The sequence below is a fragment of the Aphelocoma coerulescens genome, chromosome 1, assembly GCF_041296385.1.
Source record: "Aphelocoma coerulescens isolate FSJ_1873_10779 chromosome 1, UR_Acoe_1.0, whole genome shotgun sequence".
In the NCBI taxonomy this organism is placed as follows: domain Eukaryota; kingdom Metazoa; phylum Chordata; class Aves; order Passeriformes; family Corvidae; genus Aphelocoma; species Aphelocoma coerulescens.
In genome coordinates, this window is record NC_091013.1 from 76,408,804 (window position 1) to 76,436,662 (window position 27,859).

Genomic DNA, 27,859 nt, shown 5'->3' on the forward strand with positions numbered 1-27,859 from the left:
AGGGTGTTCTGCCCCCTCTCCTCCTTCCCGGGTTACACCTGCAGACAGACTGTGAAGCTTGTGATAATGACACTGATAGATCTTCAACCCGGTATCTTTTAGATCTTGCTGGCTCCTTTATCTTTTCCAGTTAGACATATTTTTTAAAAACAGTGTTAACAGCTTTCAAAAAGTCTGGTGGTGCCTCAGGGTGCAAAACTAGCATTGACTGGAGCTTTGACAACAGGTGTCTTGTGTCTCTGGTCATAAAAATTAGTCTTTGACTGTCTGGTACCGGTTTCTACTCATAGCTTTTGTTTGACTTTCCTGACGGCTTTCAAGAGCCCTTTTGCTTCTGGGGATGAGGGAATGTCTGCAGACAGTGGGTGAAGATGTCTTCAGCTGCCCTGTGCTCACAGGCTAGAAGACCATACTGGTTTGGAGGCTCTGTTAGTCACATACCTCTGTAAAAACAAAACTGCTGGCAGGCAGAATGTACAAGCATTGCAGTAACATGGCTTCTTCTGAATTGAGCCCTGGACAGACAAACATGGGTCTGTTTGCTCTCAGCTGGGCAAATATAACCTTAGGCCTGGTTTTACCCTACTGAGCTTAAACACTGGCCTGAGGCACCAGAAATTTTCTTTTGGCTTTTGAGGGAACAGGTTTTAAGCATGTGACCTGACTTGCTGTCTTTGTAGTTGTTTTGAGAAAATTCCTTCTAATTTTAAAGATTGAAATGATCGGATCTTAAAGACTTGCTGTAAAATGTTTCATGAAGTCGTGTCTGAGTTGAATTGAAAAATGATGTTTAGGTAAACAGCTTCCCAGTGTCACTGCAGTGGTGCTGCTGCTGAATGGACTTACATCCTTCCAAATTTTCTGACATTCATTTCCCATCTATTCTGTGCATATAACAGCTGGTGTCATCTACCATTACAGTCTTGAATATGGTTTTGGTCCCTGTTTCAGGAGGTTGTCATTGCCAAGACTATCATCCTGCCCAACAACAAATCTTGCTCTTCAGGTTATCTTCCATTGCTCCCTGGTCCCTTTTCTGGGGCGGTATTGTGTCTCCATTGCCTTTCCTGTATCACTCCCTATTTTTCAGGGTGGATGGGGTCAGGGTAGAAGAAAACAGAGAAAATCTAGTTCTTTGGGAGAAGATGTGGGGAGGAGGATGTCACTCAACCTGTTTGAGATCTTACTGCCCTTTCCTGAGGGAACGAAAAGGATCTTCATCTGTAGCAGCCTGATCGACTTGTCTGTCTGTCTTTTGAAAGTTTTGTAGGATATGTGAACATCATGGAAAAAGGTGGATCTTTTCATGCCATGGTACTAACAGGAGATGAAGCAAAACTTGTCTTCATTTGCTGTATTTGTTTTAAACAAAAAACTAGCCAAAAAGCCCTTCACAGAACCCCCCAAACCCTCCCAAATCTGCAAGTTTGATTTTAGAAAATGTAGTTCTGAAAACTAGTACCTCCGCAAATCCTGCTTTTTTCTACTAAAGGTTGAACAGACACTTGTAATTCAGTCACTTATCCTGAACAGTATAAAATGACAGTAACTTGATATTTTTATTGCTCAGATTCTTTAGCAGAGTATGTTTATGAAATGTCGGAAAGTACAAAATGTTTCCATCCAAGTGCTGGATTTCACCTCAGTGTTGTTTACTTGCACAGTATCATGTGGTCAACAGTCTTTCATGTCACTCAAGAGGTACTGATTTATGAAGCATCAGATTTCACACTTGTATGAGCTCATTTGTTTAAGACAAATAAGAAGTTATCACTCTAGATCTAAAGTGATTTATTGTCCTAAATTACTATTTTTTAAAATTAGATTACATGAAAATGCTGGTGCTTTAACTGATGCTTTTACAATGAGCTTCCTCATCTACTGATGAGACCAAAGGCAGGCAGGATCAGTCATACCTAGACAGCTGTCTATCAAAAATGTGTTAACCTGTTCTTAAAATTCTCTTGTGGTGTGATTCCTCTCCTCCCACGTTTAGCATTTTGCTCTAGTCCATACATAACCCACAGAAAGTCTGTAACTGAAGCCCTGGGATGTGAAGCCCACATGCCTGTATTTTATTCATATTTTTTATAATTGTGTCACATGGTGATTATGTGGCCCTGCCATTCCTAATGGCCAGTCTGCTTTTCAGTTAAGGGAGCTGCTGTCCTTATTATGCTTTCTTACCCTTGGCTTCCAGGATAGCAGTAGTTAGCAAGATAGTTCAGGTTCAAAATAAAAGTCTTGGTTGCCAAGGTTGTGTGGCTTGTTTTGGGCTAACTAGAGTTGGTTTACACCTAAGGAGGCTTTTGTTGCTGAAGATATTTTTGTTAATGATTGGTTTTTGTTCATGAACTTGAAACCATCTTGGAGGAAGTTATGTACCCGCTTAGTGGAATGAGTATCTGTTGTGGGAAAGGGGCAGACAGCCCAGATGAGCTCCTGTTCCCCTCTCTGTATCCCACTGGGTTGGTTTTCTGCATCACATCCAAGTGTTTCAGGGGTTTTGTGGTGGTTTGTTTTGGTTTGTTTTTTTCCTTCTTCTTCCTCATTTTAACTGATCAAAATCCTGACACTGCACTGAAAGGTCTGCAACAGCCTGGGGCCTCCTTCAATAACAGCTCTGTGTGTGTCTCATCCCAAAGCCATGCAAATCTGTGTGTGCCTCCTACCCAGCTGCTGGCCCTGCTTTTATCCTCAAAGATAAAAAAGGAAAGCAAGACTTTACGAAAAAAGACTGAAGTAAATATGTTTTCCCTTCACCATCTTTGAAGTTTGAAATAATGAATTTTTGTTTGCCACCTTGTCTTAATTAATGTCTTGGTATACTGTTAGATCCACATACTATCCATTCCTAAAGAGTCTCAAAATATGCATGAGGGAAGCATGATGGAAAAGTCGAAAAATACTTGATTTCAAGTATTTGCATTTAAAATATGTAATGATTCTGAATTTTGTGAAATTACTAGACCTATTCAATGTATGAAAAAAAATATTTGAGGTAAGTTCTAATGGTTAACAATATCAGAAGCAAAATTGATACAGTGATATAATAATTTGTTCTGATTTTATAAATACAGTTTTATGTCTCTGCGTGTTTCACTAGGTGAACTCCCAGTCTCTGCTGTCAAAATGTCACATTTTTTAATTGCAGGTGGTGTAGTTTCCCAGGTTCATGTGTGTGACTCTTGTTGACTGACTATAGTGCACTTCAGTGTCTGACATGGAATACAATAGAAAAATGCTCAAGTTTCCTTAATAGAAGGTGCATCTTCACTCTTCCAGAATGGAAATACAGACCTAAACTGTGCAGGAACAGAACATACTACTATGTCAACATAAAAACCTAAAGAGAAATAATAATAATTAGGACTGAAATACTAATGATAGTGAGCATTTTAAATGCTCTTTTGCTTAAAATATAATTTGATGTGAATTCAATAAAATGGTGACTGAAACACAGCGGTCTGTATGCAGGATGGAGCAAATAGATGGAATCTTGCTTTGGTAACTTCAGTAACCTCAACTTTGCCAGTGATATTGGGGGAAACAGAACTGGTTCTCAAATTGTAGAGTTTAATTTGCAGAGACCTTATTTTAGCATATATACTTCTTCCAAAGAGGCTTTTACAAGAATCCTTTATTATATTATTTAGATGTAGTAAAATTCTATGGAAAGTTGTATTTGACTGTACAGTTGCTATCTATAAATAGTGATTTGGAATCTCCATTTCATTAAATTTGCAGGTCTCCTTTTCAGGGATTTTTAATGTCTGTCTTAAACAGCATTCAGGTTATATGTATAAAAATCCACAGGCCAAAGCTTTTTGTAGGTTTGTTTATCAGGCTTTATTTTAGAAATAAAACATTCTCAAGTGGCTTGTTAGATTGAAAATAAAACAATTATGCCTGTCTTCTCTGTGAAGTTCTTTTCCTAGTGGATTATAACTATAGAAGATAATGGAAGTGTTTGTAGAAATGTATTAGGCACCAAGCTTTCAGAACAGTTCCTTTTCTGAGATGCAGAACTCTTTGTCTCTTAATGCTGTGAAGTTCTTTTTATTCCCATAAAAAGCTGGACATAATGTGGTTCCTGTTGCAGGAGTACTGACAGTCTGGGTCCAGCTTGTAGGATAGTTCTGTGCTTTGAAAGCTGCTGCTATGGCCTCATTCTGTGAGAGGAGAGGATTGCTGTCGCTTGACTCTGGAAATTGTTTTACAGGAGGCCTTAAAAATGTCAGCTAAATCACAGCACTGACAAGGTGAGGCTCCTTAAAATGCTCCAAGTTTTATATGTGTGTAAACAGAGCAGGGGCTTGTGGCATGTTTGGACATCCTCACTTATCTGCAGAAGATGAGGAGCATTCTTGTTGCAGTCAAAGTAGTCATGGCTCCTAAACAGTTTACCTGCTCCTTAAAACCTTCTTGAATTTACTGGGAAAAGGGAAGTTGCAGAACTCTAGAAAATAATTTTCTACCTCAGTTATGGTTGGGCAAGGGCACAGGGTGCCCTTGCTGTAGCAGCTGCAGCATGGCAGTGAAATGCAACTCTTTGGGTTAGGTGGTGCAAGATGAGGGTAGGAGGGGAATAGCTGTGGGAGGGGAATACAGTATTTCTTGCTCTCCCTTGGTGTGATTGAGGAGCCAATTGAGAGCTTATGGGTCAAGATTATCAGGACCACCAGTACGGGAGACTTTGTGGTAGACATCTGCTACAGACCACTTGACCAGGAAGGAAAGGCCTTCTTCAGAAGCCTCACATTCACAGGCCCATGTCTTCATGGTGGGGCTTCAACAAGATCAGTATCTGCTGGAGGGACAGCACAGGAGAGCACAAAGAATTCAGAAGGATTCTGGAATGCATTAATGGTAACTTCAACACAGGTGGTTGAGGAATAGAAGAGAGGACATGTTGTGCTGGACCTCACAAACAGTGAAGAACTGGGTGGAGATGAGAAGGTCAGGGGGAAGTCTTGACTATAGTGGCCATGAGATGGTGAAGTTGAGGATCCTGGGAGGAGAAGCAAGACAAAAACTGGGGTTACAGCTCTAGACTTCAGGAGAGACAACTTTGGCTCGTTGGGCCAAAATCTACTTGGAAGCACCCCATGGTATGGGATACACTCCTGGAATGAAGAGGGGTCTAGGAGAGCTCAGGACAGATTTATCTTTGCTTGCAGGAATGTATATTATCATAAATCTTCATATTAAGATTGCCAGGGAAGAAACACTTGCTTGTTTATGTTTTGACTTTGCAGCAGACAGCATCTAGTCAGGAGGTAGGAATTCATTATTGTGCAACTGTGGCTTTCCGACTACTTTATTCAGCAATTCCTTATGCTGGTGACTACCATCAGACTCCATACTCGTTATTGGGAAGGCTTGATGCTGCTCTGTGTGACAGCATCTCCAGATGATCTTACAGAAGGTGGCTTGCTTGTTGCTGACTGGTTGCTAATCTTTGACTTTCTGCATGCTAGTTTAAGTATCTGGCTTTCATCTTACACTGCCATCTTATACTGCTTGTGTAGGATGTTTACTTATTTTAGAACCGTACCACTGTGTTGCAGGACTTTGCTTCAGGCCATAGTCTGTTCCTTTTGCCTCCCAGTACTAATAAGTTGCTCAGCAGCAATTCTCATTGATAGTATAAGGAAAAGGTATTTTGCAAGGTAGTGTTTTGGGGAGTGTTTTCCTAGAAGGTACAGAGGATTTGCTACCTTGGCATGTTTGAGAATGGATGGGAAGAATCTGGGTAGATGCCAGCACTTAAATATAGGAAAATGAAGTTGTGCATTTAGATGAGCATGGATGCATGTGGGAGCACAGATGGTGGATAGCATGGTGAGAAAGGCCTATGCAAAAACACAGAGACACTGGATTTAAACAGATAAAACTCACTGGCTTTCCTGGCATTTCAGGGGTTGTGTCATGTGACTGCAGCTTCCTAATTAGGGGCAACTAGACCTCAATCATGTGGTGTATCAGTTAGCTAGGGAGGGAGTCTAGCATATATTTATCTTGTGGAGCTCTTTAAGAGTTCATAAACTGGTTCAAGTAGCTGCTGTATGTTCTCTGAACATATATTTGAATAGTGTAATTCTTATTACCTTTAAGCCTTTAATTCAATACAACACTTCCAGGAGATGGGTTTTAAAAATTAACAGCTGTTGTGTTTTGATCAGGCTGTTAAGAGATGTCTAATAAAGTTTAAATTGGAAGTCAGATTTATAGCAACCTTGTTTAGGTGACCAGGCCTTGGAATAAAGGTGTACTGTTCACTGCAAATGAGAAGTATGATCTTCCCTAAGAAAAGGGCACAGAAATATACAGTGTCACTTAAAATGCATAGTGGGGCATGCTAACCTTTTTGCACTGATTCTTTGAGAGAAACTGTGGTAGCTTTAAACCTGTATCTTACCTGCTCTCTGTTTGATCTTCTCTTTCTCAGGGTAAACAGAATAGCTTCAGACCTCTCCAGGCTCCATAACTGTCAGCAAGTGAGGTTCCTGTTTAATGGGTTGTTTAGGTCTTAATTTTCCCCCTGTTCTTCAGGGAATTGGTGTCTCTGAGAATATAATTGTGTGCTTGAGAACAGAAACTTTATTGCAGTGGTCCAACAACCTGAATACAATTGTGACACTATACAAGAAACTCCAAGCAAATGGCCCATTCGGAAACCTTACATAACTGTGGCAGGTTTGAGTTTCCAGCAGATTTGAGTTTGCCTTTTTGATTATCATCTGATGTGAGAGCAGGCTTAGAGTTTCAAGTTCACAAACCTATTCAGAGCAGCTCTTTTATTAGCTTGAACAGTATCTGCAGAGTTCTCGTCATCTTTGGCTTCACTAAAAGAAACTATTTAAACCTAACTAACAAGCAGGGATTCTGGAACTATGAGCAGAGTATCATTTTGTTTTGATAAGGCCGTCTAATACTTTGGGCTCTATCTGGAGTTCTTAAATGACCCTGTTTGTCTCTTCTGCATCATGGAACCTTTAGTACTGTTCCATGCAACTTATTTTTTAAGACTTCAAATTACTTTTAACCCACTTATTGGTTTAAAAACTCTGGCCCTGGGCATTCCTGCCACAGAGCCTGTCTGAAGCTGCAGATCATGAATGTAAATTTTGAATTATATTAAATGGGTAGCCTTTTTTCCTAGCCCTGCCATGTATAGTTCAGCATAACAGGAGGGACAGAACAAAGTACTGACAGGTGAGAGAAGGTTAGAGTTGGAAAAGAGCAGATGTTTTCAGTGTGTTTTAAGGGGAAAGCTGAGGTTTTGCAGCATTGGGATCCTGTTTGGATTTTTTTTAACTCTTCCAAAAACCCTAGAAAACAAGCTGGCCTTGTTCCTCCATTTTCTTCTTGAAGACCAAAGACTTTTCTGTTGCTTATGGGATCCACTGTAGTTATTATCCCATGTCTTTCTCCTCCCAGACTGGTGGATCTTTGCATGCTCTCCTTCAGGCAGAAGGATATAACTTTGGAAATCTAATGACTGTAGATTGTGGCTCTTGGCTCATACATATGAAATTCCACACCGTAGTGTACAGCTGAACATACTCAGTAGCTTTGAGAAAAGTTTTGATAGCGTCCATTCTACTTCAGAAATCTTTCTCAGTGACTCTCACACTTAAAATGCTTAAGTATCTTCATCAATTGCAACTCTAGGAATTGCTTAAGTACAGGTTACAGAGCTGTACCTTGGAATCTCCTGCCATAGTTCTGGAGATTGTAAGTTTGTCTTCTTTTGAGATACACCTGTTCATTTCCATCTTGTCTGAGAGAGAATATTGACTTATATCATGTGAGATTCTCTTAAAAAAAAAAAAAGTGGAGACCAGGTCTTAATGCTCTGTATTGTGTTATTTCCCTGTGTGAGTTAAAGTCTGTATTTTAGATAAAGCAGAATCTTTTCTTTTGTGTTAAATCTCCTGTGGGCTGTGGTGGTTCATCTTCTGCTGTACATAAACTCCTGGGCTTTCCATTTCTTAAACTGTGGGAAGATATTTTTGTGTCAATGGTATATTGCTCACTGGTATATCTAGGTTGATTAAAATAGGTGGTTTGTGCTGAATTCCTAGGTGTCAGCATAGGATCAATGAAGTCTGAAATGTATGGATAGATACTATTGAACTACATGACTTCTAATACTGTTTTTTTGTTTTTATTCCAGGAATGTACTCCAGAGAACCTGGAACTGAAAAAGAAGATTTTCGGTCAGTTGGATCTTATTGTGGATGACAGTGTTATCTTGAGCAGCTCGACCTCTTGTCTCTTACCCAGCAAATTGTTCACTGGCCTTAAACACGTTAAGCAGTGCATCGTGTCACATCCTGTAAGTATGATGGCCTGTTTCTTTTTTGTGTAAACTGCATCCCAAACTCCTTCCTGCAGACTGAAAGGCACAGAAGGGTATTTGGGGCTCTTGTGTGCCATTGTTGGTGTGCATGGGGCCAACTTTTCAAAAAAGCTGTAGTTTGGTTGTTCTGTGAGCAGCAGCACTAATCTACTAAATTGAGAGGATGTAGCATGTTGCATACTGTTGGCTCAAGATATGTTCTGTGTGTGCTCATATTGTTGTGTGTTTCTGAAACTACTGGCTTTCAGAATGTAGGAATTCTGTGTTTTGGGTACAAACTCATAACATAGCTACTTTCTTCTTGTGTCATTGTTAGTCTTTTCTAGTATCCTTTTTCAGCTTCTGCTGGGTAACATTAAGAATCCAAACACTGAGCTGCATGTGCTTGTCAGACAATATTGATAAAAGATGGGAAATTTAGATTCCAGTTTCTTCAGACTTGTGATGCAGAAGCAGTATACCTGAAAAAGGAATTAAGGAATGATGAAATGGAACAAATTGGACTTGGAGTTGAACTTGCATTCTTCATGACCAACTGGAACAGGGCAGTGATGCAAAAATGGAATGACTAGAGGTTGCAGCAGTACCTCAAAGTGGTCAAAAGCACTTGTGAGTTTCTGTAGAGATCTGTTTGGAGCTGCCAGACATCAGTTTATCACAATGCTCCTCAGCATGGAAGAGCATTTTGTCTTGATCACTGGGATTCTTACCACTTCTGTTTTCCACTACTCAATAAGCTAATGAATTTGTTAACCCAGTGTTAGTCTGGTGGTCAGCTGATCAGCTAAGAGGGCTGTTGTCATGAAGAAAGGTACTCCTCTGCTCTCTGCAATTTGGTAACTGTATGATGTCTCTCCAGGGCACTCCTCAGAGTGTAAAGTAAATGTCAATTCCCTGGGCATGCTCAAGAATACAAAAATACAGCATTGCTTTGTCTCTACAGCTACCTGTAGCCTAACACTGTAGTGTCAAAGCATTTGGTCAGTCCCTTTCTGACACTTCTCCACCACCACCACTGTGCCATGGGGTGACTGGGTGGCAAGGGGAACAAAAGGCTTGGTTTTGTTTGTTTCTGTATAATTAGTTTTCAATCCCTTTTAATTATAAAAAAAAAATCAAATGTCAAAGTATGTATCTGTGCCTAGATCTAGCCTTTCTCCAGTCTAAAATTCAGTAGTTCCTTGTCTCTTATTTGCAGGGTTGTAGTTTTCTCTAGTGCAAGAGAAGAGATAATATCTCTTTAACATTTCTATATTAAGTAACGATACGATTTCTTTTTTTAACCAGTTCCTGGCTGCCTGACTGTTTGTCAGTCTTTGATTTTACTGTTCTCTGTCTTACTGTTTTCCCAAGTTGGTCTGTACCAGTTGACTTTGTTTAGTCTGAACTGCAGTCTTTATAGGAGTCACTCCTGAAACCAGGTTTTGTCAGACCTTGAAAGGTAGTTAGTCTCTGCGTAAACATTTTCTACGTTGCTGTTGTAAGGATATGTCTTTTTTCAAAGCAAATGCTCCGGAGTACCTTAAGATGTCTAATTGTTCCAAAATGGCTTTGCAGTCCAACTGAGACTATTTTCTTAGTAATCTCAGCTTTACTCAGCTGTACTGAGTGTACCGAAGAAGCTGTAAACCAGTGTACTTCCAGGGGCCTTTCTGCCTCTGCATCAGGAAACATGCTTGCTTTGTAGTAGTTGTTGGCTTTGGGTGCATTTTTTTTTTGTTTTGTGTTGTTTTTTACTAAGATCTTGAACACAATAGTAGGATTTGGTAGCTGCAGGAAGCAAGCAGCTCTGCCAGACACTGAAAACAAGTGTGCAATTTGATATACCAGAAAAATTAAAAGCTAAAGTTGCAGAGCCTCTGGCACGGGTGAGTGCGGGTGTTGAGGTTAAATGAAATGAAGTGCCCAAAGGGCAGAAGCAGCTCATCCCTTTGCTTAACATGGTTCAGTAGTTAGAAAAAAAAAATCCCATAGCACAGCTGTATGATTGAAATGCACACAATACTTAATGTTACAATAGAAAACAGGTACAGCTGTTCTCTGATAGCAGTTTCAGGCAGTGGATCAGTAGAGGTCTGCTGCAGAGTGGTTCTCTTCTCATGGGATGCATATGCCTGCTAGGTCACACAACTAGAAATATGGAGCTAGAGGAGAGTGTGCCATTGAGTGAAGTCCCCTGTTGTACAGGACGCCCTGTAATCAAATAACTTTAAAACTGTATTAAACTCTCTCTCTTAGATTATTTTTTTAATTCCTCTACTCCTGTTAGAAATTGTGTCTTCTAATTTTTGTTCCAATCTGATCACTGGTCCATTAAAATTAATATTTGTTTTTTGGCAGCTTTTGTATAACTTAATTCTTTTCGGTGTTTTCTTTGTCGTCTCCTTTTTTAGCTGTCACTTTGTTAGACTAAGGTGACCTTCTGTTCTCTGAAATACTTCCCATTTTTAGAAACTTTTCCCCATTCCCTATTTCATCTATGTTCTACCACTTTCTGTTTTTATCAATATCTATTCTCTCACTCCTAAAACATTGTCTTCCTATGTCTCCTCAGTGTGCTCACGAACACACCCATATACTCCCGGTGCCAAATTCATGAAATGGAATATTTCAATAGGATCACTGTCAGCACTAATCTTTGAAGAAATTTTTCATAGCCTCTTTCTGATTGGAACCTGTGATATACTTAAGGGTTAGAAAAGCCTCAGAGAATGTCTTGGTGCTTGCAGTGTTTTGGGTCTTGCTCAATTGCCTGGCACTGCTGAATGGTGTCCATCCACCACACTGTTCTCAATATTGGTGGTGGCACTGCCAAAGAGACTGATGTGGGACAGGCTGTGTTGGGACACAAGACCCTCCAAAGGGAATGAAGTGTGTTACATCAGTAGTTACAGCAGATGTACCATACATCAGATTGTGTTGGTCAGACCCTGCAGGAAAGGGAACCATGTAAATACTGAAAGGAGAGAACATGCAGAGAGGAAAGGTTGCTTGCACGTTGTTGTGATTAAATCCTGTACTTGCATTTACAGGAGCACAGTTAAGAGTAGTTGACTCTAAGGGAGTATGATGAAAGAATCAGTACTTAATTACCATCCTTTGAATGTCAGTGTTATTCCTGGTAGTAATTTATTATATGTTAGCTCCTTCTATTGCCTGGAACTAGATGGAAGGCTGAATTGAATACCTTTAAGAATACAGCTGAAGGACAGTTAGGCTCTTTGGGAAGAGCATGCATGCAGCATTACCATCTATAACACTATGACCTGAAGAACTTTTAGCTGTTTCCAGGATGTTCTTTAGGACTTTTTGTTTTTTACTTCAAAAATACATTACACAAAGGTCTTGACTTGATGAGAAATTACATTTGGGAAGAGTCAGGGAGAGGTAATTTATTTTTTTCGAAGTACAGTGTTTGAAGGTAACCTGTTCTGCAACATTTTTAAAGTATGTTTCATGTGATATCTTTTACTGTGTTTAGCGTATATTTACAGGCTTGGGCCAGTAGCAGCTTATCTGCTAAGTGTTGCATCTTACAGGTGGTGTTTAGCAATACTTTTGTTATAAAGTTCCTGACTGTCTAAAAGGAAATGCCTTGCTTAATTTGGAGAGACAGGTGGTGACCATATGTCTTAGAACAAAAAGCAGTCTGAGTATTGAGCAAACAGTTCCTCAATACCTCGGAATAGAGTCTTCTAGTACTGTTTGGGTGCCGTCATCTCTGGTGTAGCTCCATGAATTTTGCTGGGATTAAACAGAGTTTGATTTAGTACAAGTTTAATTATTTCTTTTAATTTGAATTAATGCACCAGCTTTTATTGGATTGGTGAAGTCTTTCAAGGTCTGAATATCAGGCTTACTGTGTTCACTGGAAATTATGCAAGCTAGTGCTAGGTATAAGGATGCTTTATTTTAACTTGTTCTGTTGATGGCTGATGTTCTTCTTTTGTGTTTCTTCTTGAGGTAAATCCACCTTACTTTGTGCCATTGGTTGAAATTGTTCCTCATCCAGAAACAGATCCTTCTACTACAGAGAGAACATACGCCCTGATGAAGAAGATTGGTCAGTCTCCTGTCAAACTAAACAGAGAAATAGAGGGCTTTGTTCTGAATCGACTACAGTATGCAGTGATAAGTGAAGCTTGGAGACTTGTGGGTGTATGTATATCTTTTTTTTCAGTACTTGGTCAGTTCTGTAGATGTGATAAGTGAGATTGTATATTTAAATGTCCTTTAGGTTTGTGTCATCTTTGTTCAGCTGTCCCTTATGAACATAAAATGTGTATTTAAATGTAAATTAAACCCAGTAAGAAGTGATGTCAGTTATAAAAACCAAAGTGACAAAAACAAGGTCATATGCGATCATAACAATTATTCTTTATCCTGCTTTCTTTTTTCAGAATAGTGTTATTTTCAGGGCAATGAAAAGAATAATCTTAAAAGCACAGGAATCAAAATACTGATTTTTCTTTTTTGTAGGCTTCTCATCATTTCCTGTTTGGTTTTTTTTCTAGTGTTGTTAGCCTGCTGTACAGCAGTCATGAAAATACTTTAAATGGTTTTCTCTTTGGCCTTTCAGGAACTGTACTCATAGGTTTAACTGTTACTTGAGACAGATTTCTCCTCCTCCTGCCCGTTCAGACTTCTAACTGAGAATCATTTGTTTGTGTCCCTTCAGCTTTTCCCACAGTTACCTGTTCTGTGCTGAAAAGTCTGATCTTTCATCAGCAGGAGCTGAGTTATGTCTGTTGCTATTCTGTTGAGAAGAGTTTCAACTGGGCTTTAATAGGACTTATTTTTGTTTTGATTTCTCAAGCTGTTTAAAACAACCATGCACATAAATATAGGTAAAGATCTTAAAACCAGGGTAATATTATTGTAAACAAAGCAACCCTTTCTCCAAAGAGGTATTTAAACCTAATTGCTGAACTGATTTTGCTTACCTGTAGTTGGTTTTCACTAGCAACATAATACAACAATATAAAGGAGGTGGTGAATAACAATAAGTAAAACAGTGTTGTGAGGAAGGAACTGATCTCCTACTGGAGACGTTTATTTAAATTTCAAAAATGGCTTCTATTGTTAAACTTTTAATACAAAGTCTCAAGTTTATGATAAGAAGAACCCCTTCAGAAAGCTGTAGTCATGTTGGAAAACATAGGATAGAAAAGACAGTAACATAGCATCACAGAATAGTTGTGGTTGGGAGGGACCTCTGGAGGTCATCTAGTTCCACCCCTGTACTCCAGCAGGTTGCACAGGATCATGTCTAGGTGGGTTTTGAGTAACTTCAGAGGAGAATACTCCATGGCCTCATTGGGCAGCCTGCTCCAGTGCTCTGTCACCCTCCAAGTAAAGAGGTTTTTTTCTTCCTATTCAGATGTAACTTTCTGAGTTTATAGTTTGTGCCTATTGCCCCTTGTCCTGTTGCTGGGCACCACTGATGAGTCTGGCCCTATCTAAATTAGCCTCTAAATTATTTTTGAAACCATAGAAACACTGGTGAAAAAAAATATCTTCGAGAATAAAAATGTAAAAACAACTACAAAAAATTGTGAGCAAGGAAGGTTAAGTTCATGAGGAAAAAAGCGAGCTCAACTGCAACATTCACTGTTAGAGAGGTTCCCACTGTGTAACCTTTCCTTGAAAGGAAGAGATCTGATATAAAATAAGTCATGCTGGGAACAAGATTTTTGAAGGAGGAAAGAGTAAATGAGTAATGACAGACTGTGAAGGAGAAACTGAACTTCTCTGAAGATCACAAAACTGAAATACAAAGTTGATTAAATACTAATTTAAGCACCTTTTTATACACTATCTAGCACAATACTGCAAAAATGGAAGTTAATCTTTACTTCTTTTATAAGAATTCAAAGAGTTGATGGGAAACTGTGGACCAGTAAGGCTGGTAATGTGTAGGCACATTGATAAAATACCCTTGGTCAGCACAGGCATTCAGGTAATGCCTCAAAACTCTAACAGGATTCTTTCACATCTCTGAGGGCATAAACTCAGTTGTGGAAGCCACTGCCATAGTAACCTAGGATGCTAAAAAATTGAATGGGTCCAGGGATCATTTAGACACATTCATGTTGTACTGTGCAGAAGCAAACTCCAGCATCAAAGTCTCAAAGGCTGGACTGTTGGGAGCTGAGGCGGTACAGTACATGTCAGTGAAAGTATCATTCTCTGTTTGGTCTTGCTGTGGAAGGAGTGTAAGAACACTTCATGGGCTGCTGTTGGAAAGGAGGTACTGAGTTGAGGCAAACCTTTAGTATGAACCTGCATGGATGCTTTTCTGGGAGTGGTGGTTATGTGAGTAGTAATAAAGTAGTGCTTGAAGGACTGCCAGATAAAGAAAGTTGCTTTTGTTGTAAATCAAAGTTTCCCAGTTGTTCTGTTCTTGTATAATTTTACTAAGTTTCGGGCAAATAGACATTTAAACAGTAACAACTTTGGTGGCTGTATTTCCATGCCAGAAGCCTGAACAATAGCAGCTGTCAAAGGTGTATAGTTTCAGCTGTGTGACTTCAGGCTGCACAGTGCCTTTGATGAGAGGAGAATCACTGGAGATAGGTGAGAGCTGCAGGCCTGGAGCAGTTCGTGTGTTTCTACTGTTGTGCTGCCAACTTAGTAATTTTCATTGCAAGTCATTTTCTTTTGGTGAATTCCACTTTCCAAATGGGGAAACATACTTCTGATTGTGAAGTCACTTTGCAGTTCTTACTGTTGAAAATGTCAATCTCCCCAACTCTCAGTCTTTGAGAGACTCCTAAAAATCAAGTTTTACTCCCATTAGTAACATCTCAAACAAATGTTTTCATTACTCTAAGAAGCACTGGGGTTTGTTTGTTTGTTTGTGGGATTTTTTTTGGTTTGTGGTTTTTTTGGTTGGTTGGGGGTTTTTTGGTTTGGTTTTTTTTTTCAGTCAGTTGAGCTTATTTCATTAAAGAAACTAGTGGAAGTTTCTCTGGTTGAACTACTAATGTACTATTAAAGTCATTGGTAGTAGGACAGACATGCAGTACGCTGTACTTAAAACATTTATCTTGAAAACTTTATCATAAATAGGCTGAGTAGCTTGCAGAATATGTTTTAGTTCCCAAATCTATCTGGGAAGCTGACAACCTGCCAGTCTTTCTGTTTTCTTAAGCAGTGCTGTGTTGGGATGGATGAGACTTGGGTGAGGAATCATGTGATGGGAGAAAGGCTGTGATACAGAGCATGGAAGTGAAGGTGGAGCTGTATAGAAAGAAATGTGGTAAATATATCTGCTTGCTGAATGTTGTGTGGGGCTCACTGACTTCTGCCATATGGGTCCAAGAGTAGGAGACACTCTTAACACAGCCAGAAATTTGAGGTAAGGCTCTGCTAGCATGTTGGGTGCAGGCTCAAGACTCCACACAGTGCTCAAATTGCACGTGGCATGGATGCTGAAGCACAGAGAGAAGCATAATTCAGGGCAAAGTGATTAAAGTAGCAATGAGAAACCTGAGTATTAGGATACAGTTTGTCTTTGCCAAAGGTGCTGGGCTTCCCAGCTGCGCACACTGGGAGGCTGGGATTTTACAGCTGGGCACAAAATGAGTGCTGTGAATGCAGGACCGGACTGAATGTGGGAGTGGGAAGTGTGGTGTTAAAGTGGTAAAAAATGAATAGGCTTGAAAGTTGAGATCTGATTTGTAGGAAAGTAGGAGAAAGAAAACTTATTTGGAGATGTACAGTTGAATGCTGCGAACTTTGCTCATGTGGATAATTAGGAATGTAGACTACAGGATGCCGAAGTTTGACTTCACAAGAACTTAGAAGCAAAGACCATGGATTCATTTATGGGGCTAAAAGATGTAATTCAAGCAAGTGCTTCCTTTTGAGGCAAGAGTGCTACAAAGAGATGTTTCATTTTGGATCTGAGTTAGTCTTTTTGTAACAAGATGTCTTTTCAAAGATTGCTTTGACTTGCAAGTCACTAGCATTTGGGCAGTGCAGGTGTTCCTGGCAGGAAATTTTTGTATCAGTTATCTCTGTCTCCTCATGCTCCTCATTTATTCCACGATAAAGCAGATACTGGGAGCACTCCCATCTGTCTGTTTAAGGTCATGTATCTGAGAACTTTCTGTAGGACCTCATAGCCTATCTGAGACTGGCATTCATGTTAGGTTTCTTATTTATGTATTTAATTGTTAGGGCTCTGGTAGAAGTGTTGCAAAGCTGATAATGATGAGAGTAAAAGGTGTACTGTGAGATGCCGAAGATCTTTATTCCTCTCTTATCAACCCTAAATTTTTATATTACCTATTTGGAGTGATTAGAATAACCTTTAGCCAGTAACAGGAAAAATACCTCAAACTGCTTTCTCTGCTTTTATCTGTTACCATTTATTTACTTTCTCACATCTCCATTGACGGTGGTCACTGGTGTGTCTGATTTTGTTCATAACTCTTGGAGGAGAAGCTTACTGCCTTTATTTGCCTGGGAAGCACACTGTGCACTGTAGACATTATTACTTTTGTACTTTTACCAGTACCAGTACATTCTAGAATAGTTTAGGATTATGTTGCAAAGGGTATTAATTAAATAGATTGGCTTTGTCTTGTTCTGAAGGTAAAATTTTGGTTGGTATAATCCAGAAAATAACAACCAGTTTCACCAACACTTCAGTTCAGAAGTCTCAAGCCTTACTCTGCCCTTTAACTGTGGACCACTGAGTGAAATCTTACCTTTTTGAAATATTTTTCTAAGCATCACCTGGAATTTGCAAGGAGGTCATAAAATACAGTGGCAGAGATAGCAAGTGGAGCATGACAGTTTTTAACCTTGATATAATACAGGAGTTTCAGCTGCTTTTAAGAACATATTAAAACTGTTTTACAGGATGGATTGTGTAAGTCGTCTACTTATCTCTGTATAAGATTTTAATACTGTCTTAATGTGTTTTTTTCTTTAAAGGTGGGTTTTCTTTTATGTTGTAGTCATTGTAAAACATGAAAAGAATGGGCAACTTTTCCATTTTTGTTAATCTTTTGGAAAGTAAAATCATGGTTTGGCTATGTGTCCATTTTAGTTTGTTTTTGCAGCAATCAGGTGCATTGGCTTCAATCATTCATTTATGTACCTCTCCTTTCTCAAGTGACGTGCTTAGCAGTCCTTAAATGCTGGCAAGACTTTTTAAAGTCCAAATTCCTTACTGTTAATTATATTACAGTGTTATTCAGAGGACTTTTCCAAAAGATTGAAGATAAGGTATAGGATTAAACATTTAGTTACAGTGCCCCATAAAATGAGGAATATCATAAAAAGGAAGTTTAAAGGGACTGGAAGAAAAATAGTGTCGATACTAAGTGTTTCTTACAGGGTGAGGTGAGTTGAGGGTGCTGTGGAAGAAGGAAGATAAAGGCCAGCAAAGCAAGGAGGTGTGAAGTGTGTAGGACAACAAGTTTCTTAAACATTATGAAATGGAAAGACGTGGTAGAGGGATGTAGGAGAAAAGTCATATGCTCAAAATGACAGGACTGGAAAAAGATCTCATCAGGGTGTGGATGGAAGGGACTTGATTGAAGTGATAGTGAAGAGAACGGTGTAACAAGTACTGCTGAGACAGAATGCAGATATTAGTGGCAATCAGAAAAAAAAAAGAATACTGGATTTGGGAGATAGAGAGGAGGAAGTGGCAGATTTGGAGACAGAAAGTATGTGGTCCAGGAGGCAGTGAAGTCCAAAATAACTCTATGACAGACTGGAGTGAGTAGGAGAACATGATTAATTGGTGGAATGAGGAAAAAGTAAGATTGTGGGGTTTTTTGGCCATTACATTTGATATGATTGCAGACCAAGTCCATGACAGAAGTTGCAATGTGGGTGTGACTCAGAGATTGAAAGAAAGACTTCTGGTTAAAACCAAGCAGGTTGGGTCAGACCCTAAAGGCGGAGACTGCAGAACCACCACGGGTTTCTGGAAAAGTGAAAAGAGCCCGTGCATAGGGAGAAGCACCAATAAAGTACCAAAGACTCATTAGGATAATCTTGTCGTATCACTAAAGGTAAAAATCTCTAGGAAAATGAGACTGTGGTATATAAATGGTGTCATAAAAAGTGTGGAGGATTCTGAGATGGCCTAGATCTTGACATTTGACTGGCCATTGGGATCACTGAGGATTTTGGTGGAATTTACTTTAAATCTTAATTCTGTAGCTGTCAGAGCTTCTAGTGAACTCTTAACATACTTCCTCTTCCCTCTGACAAGTGCTGGAGGCAAAGGCTTACCAGAAGGGTAATCCAGGATGGAAAATCCCCTTGGGAAGATTATTTCACACCTACACTTAGTGAAACTGGATAGGAATTCTTTCTTGTTTAGTTCTTAGCATAAACACCAATCCTTGTGGAAAACACTTTGCTGACCTTGCACCCTGGTGAATCATTCCACCAACTTATGATGTCCTTATTATAAATGGGAGTAGGGTTATTCCCTAGGAGAGGATGGTCTAACCTGTTTATCATTTATGTGTTTTTAATTTATGAAGAGAAGAAGTAAAAAGCTTTTCTTTAGGAGGATCTTTTTTAGATAGGAAGAAGCTGAGCTCATTTGTATAGAATACTATATCCCTCAGCTGAAAGGATCTGTCATGGTTTCCTTCTGGTAGCAACAACTTTTGCCTTTTAGCAGCTGTAAACGTCAAATTGCAGCTATAGTCAAAAGGCCAAGAGCAAAGCACTCATCTCATGATTCTGAGGGCACCTGGTCTTCAAATGTCAGTGTAATAGCTGAGGACTATGGTGTCTAAAGAAAGTAAGTTATTAATTTGGAAATTCATTTGCAATGATTCTGAAGTGCTTCAAGAGCCTATTAACTCTTTTAACATTGTTTACAGTTTTTAACTGCTGCTGTGGTTCAAATGCTTGTCTGGAATTTGTAGTTAGTCTTTTGTCCACAAATCCATGTCAACCAGGGGGGCAGGGAGGAACCACTCATCAAGCACAGCTTTACCAGCACAACTCATTGTTTGGATGAAGCACTCCCAACAGAAGAACACTTTTGTTGACTTTGCTGATGTTGTTCAGAGAAGTTGTGCTGCCCTGTCAGGGGAAAAAGCTTTCACAGAACATATGGTGCCTGGGTTAGTTACCCTGATGCTGGTCTGTAATCTGAATTCTGTCTGAGGTTTTTGTTTAGTCCTGTCTTTATGCAGACCTTTCTATCTGCCTCTAGATGAGTTACTTTACCATGTCTGTGCTTTACCTTTAATTTGAAGAAAATAATGCTTTCTTATCCCTGCCATTTTATGCCTGATTAAATTGTTAGGAGAATTGTGTGTTCCATATATGGTGCATAGGTCTTAATAATTATGTCAGTGTTTCCTTTTCAAGGTAGAGTTCTGCAACAGGGTTTCAGACAGGCTTGATTTTGATAGGAGCAATGCCTACGAACAGGTTGAGGCTTGAGGTTGTCTTATAAAAGTCTCAGTTTAAGCCTGAGATGATGAAACTCAATGTCTGTGGCCAGCTGTAGAAGTTACGTTGGTTCGTGGCTTATAAGTTTCTTTTAAAGTAGAAGTGGATGATGTAAATGCTGGACACAGGAAGACACTGTGGGTGAGATTCAGCTCCTTTAAGATGGGATATCTACAGTGTAGACAGTGACATCTAAGCTCTTTACTCATCTTTCAGTCGGTGAGGAGAATTAGGCCCTTTTAGGACACAACTCACCTATTCTAGATGCCTGCTTTAGGATGCTGATTTCCTTTTTCTCCCTAGTGATTATAAAGAGAGTCTAGATGTCTAGCTCAGATGTCAATGTCTGCTGCAGATCAGAAGAGCTGTCCTGCGTGCCTGTAACTCTAGCCCATGCCTGCCTGATACAAAGGGGCATTCAGACAGAGAGAAATTTAACAGAAAACAGTATGGTTTTGGCCAAGCAAATGAATAGAATATATGTACTTGTATTCTGAAGCTCAAAGGGGCTTGTTAGGGAAGAGTCACTGAGTAGGCTGAGCACCTCAGAGTAGGGTGAAAAGACAAATTAGGAGCAGTTCAGCATCTCTTCCACCTTCCTACCCAGAAGGAAATGTTTTTATGTCTCTGGGAATAAAGAGGACAAGTTCTTGAAACCAAGCTTTATCTGATGAAAGTGGTTAGAACAAGTCTTCATTAATTCATATCTTTCTAGTAGGTGGAAAACAACCTCATATAATAAATAATATTCTCAAGTAAATCTATTACGGTAAAGAACTGTAAGTCATTTTTTACAAGCCTTTCTGTGCTTGCCCCAACCTGATGGAGACATTGGCTTTCTTGTAAGTGCTATGTGTGGGTGGAATAGTAGTGCTCAACTTTTAACACAAGAAATGCTTCATTTTGCTTGCTCCTTATCCTGCCAGCTCTTGAGATATCAGGCTGGCAATGAACTCAAGAACCCTGGGCAGGTTGGGGCTGGGTAGGTTTAATGTTTGGTGAGTTTTGTGGGAGGGAGTGGCAACTGCATTGCCTGCATGTTTGGACCCAGCCTTTTTTGCAGGTGGCCTCAGGAGCACTATCCACTGTTGCACCGCCATTCTGCTAGTTGGGACTCTGCCCAAAAATCCAAAACTAAGAGGATATGAAGGGAGATGTAACATTGAGCCAAAACTCCTGTATTTAAAAGGGTTGGTGTAGTACTTGGATTTGATATAAACTCTTTTGGCCATGTGCCATTAAGAGTGTCATGCTTGCTTTCTTTTCCGATTCTCGGTTTCTGGGACTATGAAGTACAGTAGTCCTAGAGATATCAATGACTGCCTATGCTGAACCACAGGAAGGCTTGCATAATAGATGGACATTTCTGGCAAACAGTTGTGTTTCTCTTTGCAATCTAACTGCTATTTCTAGCCTTAATTTTTATAACTTCTCTAATTTTTTAATTATATACAAAAAATGGGGCATTTTGCATTAAAAGCAAACATTCACCAGTCTTTCTTCCTGTTGTCCTTTTGCTGCTTAGGAAGGAGTAATATCTCCTACTGATCTAGACCTTGTGATGTCTGATGGATTGGGAATGCGATACGCATTTATTGGACCTCTGGAAACCATGCATCTTAATGCAGAAGGTAGGTAGTGCAAAATGTTATGAATATGAAGGGAAGGCTTGCATTGCACAAGACTCTGGAAGTGTTATGTAACAAACCGGATTAGGATTGCTGCAACTATGACTTGTCTTTTTTTTACTGTAATGATAAGGAAAACTTACTTAAAATGTGAGGTCAATGGAAGGAAGTGGATATTGATTATCCTGTTACAAATGATCAGATGAAAGACAACAAGTTATTAAAAGATTAGCTGTGTAATAAATTTTTTCCAAGATTCATCCCATCATACTTTGATAAGGTTGCTGTACCCATAGTTCAGGGCTGAGTGTCAGGTAAAAAAAGTTTATCTTATAATCCAGTGTCAACAGAAAATTGCTTTCCATAGATGAGTACTCTTCTGCTGCTGAATTTGTAGCAAAGCTTCAGTGTAAATATCCCTGGAGCTGCTGTACTTTAAGCTTAGATCCTGAGTGAAATAAAATTGCTTTTGTCAGCAAAATCCTGTGCATACAAAGCTGACTTGACAAAGCAGTCAAGTAAGTTTGGCATCTGTCTTGCATAATTAATACAGATTTTTAGATGTTTTTGGAATAATACATGTGAATCCCAGGTAAATAAAAAATGAATTGTGTAAAATGAAATAAAAATTATGGATCAGCATCACAAAGACTTGAGCAAAGACTTTTAACAAAACACAAAAACTTCAAAAAGTTAAGATCAGCTATAATACTAGCTCTTTATATTATGGGCTATGTCTTTATTCTGCTTTTGTATGGTCCCTGAAATGGTAGGCTCCTGCTCTGCTGCTGGATCTTTTAGGCAATGCTGCAATACACTTGTGCACTGAACCACTTCCACAACAGCTCCTTGTTGGCTGGTTCAGTAACATGGATCATGAGAAGTGTTGCTTCACTCTTGCACTTGCAGATGTGTTGTCTCTGAATCTAGGGCTGCTCCTGTTTATGTGCTCACAGAGTGACTCAGGCTCTTGCTCTCATCAGAGACAGTTTAAATTAAAATTGCTGATGTCAGGACATGTGATGGCTTATGGCTTCATAGTTCCATGCCAGTGCCAACTTCTTGGTTGCCCAGCATAGCTTCACATAATATGGAATAATATGGACCTCCTCTTGATTGCCAAGGATTTTCTTGACTAACCTGATCTTCTAAAGCAAGATGATCTGCTTAGTGGATGAGGGAAAGGATATTGTCTACCTGGACTTTAGTAAAGCCTTTGACAGCATTTTCCACAGCATTCTCCAGGAGAAACTGGCTGCTCACTGGGTAAAGACTGTCTGGATGGCCAGGCCCAGAGAGTGGTGGGGAATGTAATTACATTTGGCTGGGGGCCGGTCACTAGTGGTGTCCCCCAGGGTTCAGTGTTAGGCCCAGTCCTGTTTAATATCTTCATTGATGATCTGGATGAAGAGATCAAGTGCACCCTTAGTAAATTGGCAGATGACACCAAGTTGGGTGGGAGTGTTGATTTGCTGGAGGGCAGGAAGGCTCTGCAGAGGGATCTGGACAGGCTGGATTGATGGGTCAAGCCCAATTGTGTGAGGTTCAACAAGGCCAAGTGCCAGGTCCTGCACTGGGGTCACAGCAACCCCAGGCAGTGCTACAGGCTGGGGGCAGTGGCTGGAAAGCTGCCTGGTGGAAAAGAACCTGGGAGTGCTGGTCAACAGCAGCTGAACATGATCCAGCTGTGCCCAGGTGCCCAAGAAGGCCAATGGCATCCTGGCCTGGATCAGCAGTGGTGTGGCCAGCAGGACCAGGGCAGTGACCGTCCCCCTGTACTCGGCACTGCTGAGGCCACACCTCCAATCCTGTGCTCAGTTCTGGGCCCCTCACTGCTAAAAAGACATTGAGGGGCTGGAGCGTGTCCAGAGAAGGGCAACGGAGCTGGGGAAGGGTCTGGAGCACAAGTGCTGTGAGGAGCAGCTGAGGGAGCTGGGGGTGTTTAGCCTGGAGAAAAGGTGGCTCAGGGGGGACCTTATCCTTCTCTGCAACTGCCTGAAGGGAGGGTGTAGCCAGCTGGGGGTTGGCCTCTTCTTCCAGATAACAAGTGACAGGACAAGAGGAAATGTCTTCAAGTTGACCAGGGAAGGTTTCGATTGGATATTAAGGGAAAATTCTTCACAGAAAGGGTTGTCAAGCATTGGAACAGGCTGCCCAGGGTAGTGGTTGTGTCACTATCCCTGGAGGTACTGAAAAGACTTGTATATGTGGCAGTCAGGGACATGGTTTGCTGGTGAACTTGGCTTGGCTGTGCTGGGTTAATGGTTGGACTTGATCTTAGAAGTCTTTTCCAATCTAAATGACTATGATTCTACGACAGCCTGCTCTGGTGCATTGTACTAATACTGTCTTTCATCAGTGGAAAGAAATGGAGGTAGATACAAGAAACTGCCTCTATCCTGTTTGGTAGCCTATCAGCTTCACCAACTTCACAGCAGCTGCCTTTTTTTACAGCTATAAGATATTATTACTTAAATTCTTTGTCAATCGGTGAGGAAGGATGGTAAGGATGGAGGAAGCATGTGAGAGAAAATAGTGTTATTTGTGGGAGAGTCTCTTGTTTTGTTTTGTTTGGGTGATGTGACGTTGTTTGGATTTGAATAAATTTATTCAAATTCGTTTTTCTGACATCAGTGTTTCTTCTTTCCCTGTGGGATGCATACATCAAGATCCTCCCATGAACTTCCTATGGGCTAATGTCACTTTTTGCCTGTGTTAGTTCTTATATCCTTTCCTCCATATTCGTAAATGATCCTATCAAACCTATTATCTAGGCCACTTTAGGTTACCATTTAATCAATGCATTAATATTAGGAATGCTGGCTATATGGCAGTGAGCCAACAGCCTTGAACATGGAATAAAATGACAGTGTCAAGTCATTAAAAGGAGCAGAAACAGCAACAACAGTTTTGAGAACTGAATTGCAACAGACAGGAAGGACACTGCTTTGGGGAGGAAAAAAAGCATATGCAGATTGCATAATGTTATAATGTTGATTGTTGATTTCAGCAAATAAAATTAATGTTGATATCTGTTTCAGATTTTGAGTTTGTCCTCTTACGATTTCACATGGCCGCATCACAACAAATGCTGTTACGTGTTTTACAAGGAAGATCAGTAGACTTCACTACAGTCAGTTTGCCTGTTTACTGTTGTGGGATTATGTTAGCAGACACAACATCCCACCTGTATACATACCAGGCAGTCTGTGAATATAGTGGGGATGGTCCAGCCTCAGTAAGATTGTATCTCCTGAGTCTCTTGTTTCTTGAGAAATCTCGTTTCTTCTTTCTTTTTTTTAAGCCCTTGCAAGCAATCATCTGTAGAAGCAGAGGCTAGGCTGTCATATCCTGTGTTTTACAGGTTTGCAGCAAAAGTTCTTTGTATATATTTCACAATATTAGGTCGGTTATTTTATTAGTAGGTTATTTAGTGAGATATAATTGGAACTTGATCTAAACTGCCAATATTAGCAGAAAAGCTGGATGGGGGGAGGTTGAAGGATCTTTGTTGCTGTTTTCTCTCCTGCATTTATATAAACACCATTCCAGGATTATATACTACCTGTCACTTACTGAGGTGTTCGTACAGCTGTCTACAGGACTTCTGTGGAAATTGGGGCTGATGCATGATCCCCATAAAGTAAGTACAAATATCCAGTAAGCTAGGAATGAGTCTTCATTATCAAAATTGTGTTTCTCTTACAGAAAGTGGGAATAGTTGCTCATCTTAGAAGCATCTGCCAGGTGAATTGGTTTTGGATGATAGGAGCAGAGTGATTGTACTGTGTGAAAAGCACAAAATATGACAAGGAAAGAGTGGAGAATCATAAGTCATAGTTCAAAGGGAGGAAATTTTACTTATTTGGTTGGGCAAGACATAGCCAAGCGTGGTTTCTAAGAATTACTCTAAACAGGTATGCTGGCTGGTTCAAGAGCAGAGATTATTTCCATTGCTGTGGCCATGCTTCAGTGCTGCTGTACAGGGAACAAACCAAGCTTTAACCCAGTTCAAGAGCTTTTGTACCGCAAACTGGTCAGCAAGTGTGAGAACCTCTAAGGCAGCAACATCTAAGAAAAGGAAGATTGCCTCCTTTTCTGTCCAACCTGTGTGTTATGTTTTAGGATAATAAAATATCTCAACCCAATTCAGGGTACTTGTAACAGGGTACTATTGAGATATGAAGTATCACAGTGGTTTACAAACCCTTTTAATTTTCATAACCCCACCATATATTTAACATGTGTTTGCATGCATTCAATTCCCTTTCCAATAGGCTGAAGAAAGCAGTTTATAGCCCTTCTAGAACTGCTGTTTGCCTCTGTGGAGCTGCAAGGTTTTTCTGTATGAAAGAGTTTATACGCAGTAAGTCAAGATGTGAATTTTTCAGGATACTGGCTGCTGTGCACCAGTTTCCTTCTCTAGGCTCTTAGGTGTAAAGTAGTTCCCTCTGCTTTCTGAAAGGAACACATGGCTTTGCACAGGAATTCTTTATGCTTTGTTCCTCAAGTCATTATAGATGGATCCCAAAGAACACATCTTGGCGCATTAATGAAAGTTTGTATGATCACCAAGTGGCTCAGACTGAGGAATTCATCCCAAGTTTGAAACTGATCTAACAAAACAAGCAGTTCATAATGACTCAGTTTAATTCCTTGATCCAGCTCACAGCAGGCCTGCAGAAATACTTGTGCATTGCTGTTGAGATGGTAACACTGGTACAATGAGAATAAATCTTTTTTTGGTGCTACCACTGTTTTAGTGTAGTTCCAAGTATTTGTGCAACTAGAGCCTTAAGTGAATTCATATGGGAGTTAAGGTAGTGTCCAAGATGTCCTGTGAATTCACACCCTAACTCAGAGCATGCATCTGTGTTCAGACACACCCTTGATGAAGATAGGATTACATTTAGAAAGTTGCCCTTGGAGCTGTAATGTCTAGAAATGTAATCTCTCATTAAAATAATTTTTAAAATTTGGGACTTTTGTTTCTCTGAACATAATCTAATCACTTCAGATAGTCCCTGATGTTCCCAAAATACGCCATTTTTTATGTTGTCATCCATACGCATCTTTCACTGCAGCCTCTTCTTAGATTTTATGTGCTAAAGTCAACCCCACCCCAGTCTTTTCAAATTGTTGATGATATTGCATCAGTGGCTTTACCATCGTGCCTCCTCTCTTTGAGTCATTACAGTATCTTAAGATGCTGCTCATCAGGTTAAAAGTCATCAAGTTAATACGCAGTATGGTGGAGCACCCTCTCTTTAGCATGTTCCCTGTCCATGTCAGTAACACTTGCTCCTGACTCTAGTTCTCTCTCACAGGTGTCTCAGTGCCTTGCCAGGCTGGTTTACCAAGTTTGCTTGCTTGCATCCTTCAGCCCTCATGCCTGTTGTCTTTCTTATGAAGAGAAAGGGATGAGACAGCACACAAGAAGCTGAGATACTTTAAGATGCTTGCAAACTGTAATGCATGAATATACTACATTTTATAGTGTTGTGTTTTCATTTCTCTTTTCCTACTACTACATTCATTGTCCTCTTTATGAACTTCATTTGTGTCTTCTCTCAGGGCAATGAAGCATTTAATGCATGTTTCTAAGCTAAATATCTGTCCTGAGTTCCTTTTCGTTCATCAATACTGTGTTCATCTTGATGATGCAACTAGCATTGCAGCAGTCCCATGTTTGCACCACACCAGTGCAAGTCCTCAGGTAAGGATCTGCAAACCTAAAGTGTGGTTATTAGAACAAATTCCTGTGGGACAGTTCATTAGTCATTTTGGAGACTGCCTGGACTCTCATTGAAACTGAATAAGCAGCAGCTTATTCCATTTTTGGAGCCTTGTGTGTCCTGGATACATATGGGCAGCTGAAGAGTCTTGAATCAATGCCTTTGTGGTAACATGTTCTTGTAACTATACTGTAGAAGTCAGAAATGCTTTGAAGGAAGATAGAGTATTTCCCTTTTCATCTTTATAATCCTGCATATACTGCCCCCTTAGAACTTTCTGTAACTCATTCCTCTTCTTTCACTCCCTGCCATAGCTGTGACTAAGTGCTGGAAGGAAGATTCAGGGAAGTCCTACCTTCCCTGGAGGTGTTTCCGTTTTGTGTTCCTAGTTCTCAGTTGCCTGCTGCAACATCTGCCTCCTTCCATGGCCTCTTTCCTCCAAAATTGACGAGGTGAGTGTGTGCAAGGAAGGTGAAGGCTTACACAGGGAGCCAGCAAACCACATAGACAAGAGGAAGCTATCATCCTCTTCCTCTGTCACAGATGCATCTTGTGTCATTCTTGTTCTCCACTTGGAGATGGCGAGGCACAGCATGGCCACAGCAGTGGCACTCAAAGAGAGATGGTTGTTTTTATCAACCCCATTTACCATCTCACTGTTTTTCCATCTCCCGGGTGCTCCT

At 40.1% G+C, this 27,859-nt stretch overlaps 1 protein-coding gene across 1 annotated transcript in view; it reads left to right on the top strand.

Annotated features, from left to right (window-relative positions):
- Nucleotides 1–27,859, top strand: part of CRYL1 (crystallin lambda 1) — a 58,548-nt gene that overhangs the window by 14,827 nt on the left and 15,862 nt on the right. Inside the window, exons 4-6 of the mRNA XM_069013809.1 lie at nt 8,183–8,344; nt 12,332–12,526; nt 21,339–21,444. Coding sequence (XP_068869910.1) covers nt 8,183–8,344; nt 12,332–12,526; nt 21,339–21,444 — 463 coding nt within the window. The remainder of the gene's footprint in view (nt 1–8,182; nt 8,345–12,331; nt 12,527–21,338; nt 21,445–27,859) is intronic.